This window comes from Fistularia commersonii, chromosome 1 (genome assembly GCF_037954325.1).
Source record: "Fistularia commersonii isolate RoL2024-O1a breed Wild chromosome 1, RoL_Fcom_v1.0, whole genome shotgun sequence".
NCBI classification, from domain to species: Eukaryota; Metazoa; Chordata; class Actinopteri; order Syngnathiformes; family Fistulariidae; genus Fistularia; species Fistularia commersonii.
Window position 1 is genome coordinate 11,516,968 of NC_141284.1, and position 6,030 is coordinate 11,522,997.

A 6,030-nucleotide genomic window follows, 5' to 3' on the forward strand; every position below is an offset into this window, starting at 1 on the left:
ATCCTAAATTCTCTGGTATATCCATTGGTATATCAACGAAAAATCTGCTAACTGCAAACTGATTACACTGTAGGCTTCATCACAGTCGTATTCACCCATACAGTGATAAATAGAATAAGATGTAGCAATACCTGCCTGCCTCTCTGTGACAAAGATAAGATGCATTGATCTGAAAGTCACCTTTTCAAAGGACAAATAAGTAGCTCAGGCATGTGTTGCATCATTGATAATTATATTAAGGCAGTAGCTCTGCAAGGAACGCAAACCATTGACTGGGTCCAGTCGCATTAGCAGGATGTCTACTCAATTACACCCATACAAAAAAGCCTGTCAGTTTTCATACCATGTAACAAGCGCTGTGGAGGCAGATGTCATATAGAAAGCAAATGCCCACGACTATATCCTGAGAAACATGTAAAGGGGGCAGATATTGGTGCAGAACAGATTAGATTAACCGAATAGAAATAAAGACTGAAACATTACGACTGACCAGTCAGTCTCATGTCCAAAAGAAAATTCTGGGACAGCTGTTTCTCTGCTCTCAGGTTGTACAGCTTTATCAGCTCACCAATGGTGGGCAGGGGAGGCAGACGTAAAGATGCTAGTTTCCTGGAGGCTGCCATGCCTGAACAAGAAAACTGTACACACACAAATAAAAAAACATCAGTGCAGATAAATTCTAAAAAGAGGTAAATAGATAAGATCTTTCTATGACATTCAAGGGAAAATTTAAAGTGTGTCGAACCAAATCTACTTAAAAATGTTGTTGGCTTTGTCTTTTCCAGGGAGTATCTAGACCAGGGGTCGGCAACCTGCAGCTCCGGAGCCGCATGCGGCTCTTTTATCTTTACACTGCGGCTCCGAGTGGCTTGGGAAAATAAATTATAAATATTTGATTGAAGTATAATCCATTTGTGTTAATTCCTTTTTTTAGTTTTTAGTTCTAAGTTGGAAGATTATTGTGATCTTGAAATATTAAATAAAATTATATTTATTATTTTTCGCCGCTCAAAATAACGTCACACTCGCCGAAGCCGGTATACCCGCCAGCCGGTAAAGTCCCGATTTGCAGATGCTGTGCGCCGAAGTTCAGGAGCAGAAGTCCCATAAGCCAGGTAAAATAGATATTTATGAAGATATTTTGCAAATATTCTTTTTTTATTGTTACTGACACAGTGATTTTTTTCCCGATTTATTTTTAAAATTCAAGTCAAGGCTCCGCTAAACGCTCTGAAAGCCCAAAGCTCAAAATGAGTTAATTACATAAATACGATTTAATTTTCTCTGTAATACTTTCTGAATTTCAGAAGCAACACACGACACACGTATTTATACAAAGTGTAAAGGTAATAACAAGCAACATATACAGTGGTACCTTTTTTTTTTAAAAAACGTCAAAAAGTATTGCGGCTCCCAGGGTTTTCTTTTCCGAGAAAACCGGGTCCAAATGGCTCTTTGGGTGTTACGGTTTGCCGACCCCTGATCTAGACCAACGATTACAAAACGCAAATTTGTTGTCTGGCTCCTTCAAAGTTTTCTATTTTGATCTCTTGCTCTACCTCGTGGCGACATAGCGTAAATGACATGATGAACATGGGTACACAGAATCAATACTACAGCTATTTAACCTCTCACTTGTCCAATTGTAACGCTCTTGGACCATCTGCACACGTCATTTTACATTATACTACTAATATTTGTACACTTAATGAATGTTACTACGTATAATTAACAGGTTCTGACGCTGAGCTGTTGAGCTCTAACACAGGTACAGTCGTTAGCATGTGTTGCTAACAGTGGATTCAGCCCCCCTTTTTTGGCATAAGCGACACCTCTTACTGTTTTCAGACAAAGACGACGCCGATTGCCGTCGAAAAACGATAAAACATGTTAGTACAACCATTCATACGACTTAACCCACGTTTCTCACCACTAGCGTTGTCTTTTCTTGCGGTTCCCTATGCGTCACTTGATTGACGTTCAAGAATCCAATGAGCTTGTGACAGTCTACACATTGACCAATCAAATAGAAGGTGGGGTTTCCCTTGTCCTTGAACAGTCGCCATGTGTTGCTGTAGTTATGTTTTTCCGCCAGGAGAGGGTAACGTTTCTCCGACTATTTCAAGAGAGGACGTTTAAGGAGAACTGAGAAGAAGAAGCATTAATTCCAAACTAATTCAAATGCATGCCAATGAGTAGCTTCATTGACAGTTCTTCAGGACTGCAGGACATTCAATGACTTTCAGTGCTTTATTAAACTGTATGGAGCATAGCTGTTGCCTGGAATGATCTCGAGGGGTCTGCAATCTAGTGTCTCACATGAGGTGCTTGAGATGGAAAAACGCCTCCTTTCCGTGTTGATAAGATGAGTGGTAAGTGTGTCCTTGCCCTGACCTTGGGAAAGTGTTCTGGGACCAAAAGATGGAGGGGGAAAGTCTGTGAAACATGGCTTACCCCTTCTCAGAAAGGTAAAGCCGCCTTAAGAATGACCGCCCTGTTTTTACATTGCAATTAAACATAAGAGGCCAAATTTAAACATGTTCGGAGTACCTATTAAACATAAACTGCCAAATATGGGCTTGGCATATTTATAATCTGAACACAGGATGGTATATTTTTTGTGTCTCATTAGCCAGGACAGGAAATAATATATAATTCACATTCAAGTCTATAAGTCATCACTATAACCTCAGAGAATAAAAGAAAGTAGAAAATGCTTTCCAGGCTTTTTTATGTGCTTTATACAGGGACATAAAGAAGATGTATGGGCAACCATTATGTATAGGATTGTATCAACAAACTGGCATTTCGGGATTTAACAGCCACCTGCCTGAAATAAGTCAGATGGGCAATTCCCTGTACAATATTTCATGCTTCGCTATATGTAATACAAGTTCAAATCCAATGATGTAATGTTTGGTCTGTATTTCCATACTTCATTCCAAGTAATCCTGTCATAAGATTGGCAAAATACTAAATAAATAGGGCATTTTTACAAAAATTTTCAACATATATTGATGTGAAAACTGGGTAATTATAATTTCCCAGAAAATAGCTTCTTTAAACACTACCAAAATAATTCCAATGGGGTTTTAAGTATGGTTTTGATTGTTGCTTTTCTCCCATTTCTCAGAATATTTCCTGAAATCAATTCCAAAAATGCTCTGAGCCAGATGCACATTTTTATATGTACATTTTTGTGATTAATGCAAAGCTACAGCTACAAAATGTAGAGGAGATTTTTTTTTCCTGTGCTGCCTGCTAATAGGAAATAAGGAGTAACTATAAATTGGTTCAGAGAATTTATTTGGCTTCAGCTACATTGTGATTTTCGTGTATATATGTTGGACCTTAAGAATATGCATCCTGCCTATTTGGCTGCTCCTTAATGGGAAGATCATTACCGAATCTGTTAAATATGCAGTCAAATATCTGAGCTTAGTTAAGTCTCACCTGGCACAAAGCCTCATACAAAAAAGTCATCCTTAAACATAATGGACTCAATATTTTTTAATGTATACTTCATGCATACTTCGAATTCAAACTCAGTGTTTGTTACTTGAGCAAACTGTTTTTTAAACATATCAGACAGGCTGCTTTGCTTGTATCCTTCCTTTTTTTTCTTTTTCTGTCTTCTTTTCTGTCTGTCTTTATTGTTGTTTTTTTTTTTTTAGATGAGCTAAGCTAACTAGCGTCACAACCTGAACATTTAAGATACAGACAGATTTTATACAGCCTCATATAAGACAGACAAAACAGGGAATAGATGTATGAGCTATTCCTTTTCAAGAATGAGTTGATAAAGGAACAGTTCACAATTTTTTTCCCCTTTTCACTCATCTTGCGCTAACCTCAGCCCATTCACCCCGGGTTATAAGTTTGTGAGTTTTAACAATAATCACTTTCCTTTTTTCACTCTTGAGACCCGACAGCTTTGAGCCAGGAACACCATGTTCCCTGTTCTCTAGTCCCAGCCTCTTCTCTGAACTTGGACAACTCATTAGCATCTGTCAGCACATCAAAATGATAAATAACAGCCCTGGAGTGCTAAGGTGACCGTTGGAAAAAGTATAGGTGAGAGAGAGATTTGCAAAAAACCTGCATGACTGGTTTGACTAAATACCACCTGTTGGACAAGGCAGCTGCTTTGCTGAGGGATACAATAACTTAGTGAAAATTGTGCAAGTAGAAAATTATCCATTTGTCTTTATAGTGATGATGTGGGGAGCTAATTAGTGAATGTTATATAATTAGGGGACGGGGCTGGCTTCATTATATCATCATGTGATAACATTTCAACTTAAGCCAATATTTCTCGCAATCCTCACAACATCCACGTTATCTAATACTAGCTCTCTTCCTTCAAAGTGTGGGAATGAGAGCTATTTAAACAGATTTCTGTGATTTACAACAATCAAGTCTAGCAAGCCCGGGTGGGATCACTGTCCTTTGGGCATTATGTATACGGGGTGAAATCATTATAAATCTCTTCCTCATGGGATCCACACATTACTTCACTTTGGGTGTGGGAATCATGGGACTCCATCAAAATGCACTTCTCATGACTTCATTTTGGAAACTGTAGGTCTTCCTCTCTGATACCACATGTAGGAGGATTACATCATACAAGGGAAGAAAAACGTCTGTTTAACAAATGTGAGTCTTTTTTTTTGAATATACTTTATTTTCTCTCTGCTCTGATGAAAAGCAACACATACAGGGCGAAACAAGGGTAGACAATGGAAGTAGATGTTCCAACGGTGATAAACTGTCCAGCATATTTAGTATTTCAATGTCCAAAGTCCTGCTTGGGAAAAAGAAAACTTTATAACTAAGCCTGGAATTAATACAAGGGGTTATCAACCAGACAGCCCTCCCAGTCCAGGTCTCATTGTCAGTGCATTTTTGCATTTTTGTCCACTAATGTGCATTTTCATTTCATGGACAGCATAACATCAGTCCCACACCTGCCTTATTTGACAGCTACATGAGAAAGTACTACCAGGGTCAAAGCTGCATTGCAACACAGTGACACAAGAGCGATGACGATGAATGAGCGAATGCAGTCATGTTAGCATGACATCACTATATCTGCTGCTCTGCTGATGTGTCTTGTGTGTGTTTGTTTTGTTATCCATCTGTAGATAACATCTAGACTTGGCCCAGCGGGTGGTAGACTCGAATCCAGAAGAATAAATACAGACTGTATTATTAGGTAAAAATTAACTAATGACAGATATTGAAGTTGGCTTGGAGGCAAAGACCGAACAAGCATATTTCTCCCGTGTTTGAAGTTGAAGCAAGATTCCTCAGTTTATTATTATCAATTTTATTATAATTTGAACTTTTTCCTGTTTGAGGTCTTTTTCAGAATCATTGTCATATTATGTGTTACCCTTCACATTTTGTAATGATGCCTGATGTGCGTAACATCAAATACTCACTGGTGGGAAAACAAGCTGTCAAACCTGACCTTTATTTTATAAAATACAAGAGACAAGTTCATTATATAAGCAGTTCTCTAATGAACATGATGTCCTGGGTTCACATTGAGAAAAGGGCTCCACATTTGGCTTTTGACAGAATGAATTGTAATCAAAAATAGTCTTTTTTTAAACCTGAATGTTCAGACCAAGAATTATACTTTTTTGGATAAGTGCGTGATGTAAGCCTTACAATAGAGGGAAGAAATATGTTGTAATTTGTGTTGAAATTTTGACATGTTGACTTTAAACTGCCTTCTGCACACAAGCAAGCATTACCCCGGAGGCAAAGTTAAATTACTATTGAAGAAGGAATTTCCAAGCGTAAGAACCTAAATTAGATTGTTTTGAAAACTCAAGTTCAAAAAGGATTTGCTGAGGTCCTGGAAACTATGGCCACACTCATGCCCATGAAGTCAGCAACTGGTGTTTCTTAGATCTCTGTGAAGGCTTGGGTGCTGCTTTCCCAGCCCGATGATATTGCTCAGCTGTCACAGAATATCATTGGGGAGCTTACTTACTGGGCAGTTAAGATATCTAGCACTCA

General features: G+C 38.4%; 1 protein-coding gene across 8 annotated transcripts in view; it reads right to left on the reverse strand.

Moving 5' to 3' along the window:
* tfb1m (transcription factor B1, mitochondrial) overlaps positions 1–1,973 on the reverse strand; it is a 36,500-nt gene extending 34,527 nt beyond the window's left edge. For 3 of the 8 annotated variants that reach the window (XM_086147796.1, XM_086147742.1, XM_086147805.1), the window contains exons 1-2: positions 1,931–1,973; positions 491–638 (exon numbers count right to left, since the gene is read on the reverse strand). In XM_086147796.1, coding sequence (XP_086003922.1) covers positions 491–623 — 133 coding nt within the window. In that variant the 5' untranslated portion in view covers positions 624–638; positions 1,931–1,973. Of the gene's footprint in view, positions 1–490; positions 639–1,375; positions 1,669–1,839; positions 1,859–1,921 lie in introns of those variants that run through there. The other 5 variants (XM_086147777.1, XM_086147751.1, XM_086147787.1 and 2 more) reach the window with 5 other exon arrangements.
* Positions 1,974–6,030: the final 4,057 nt, after the last annotated feature.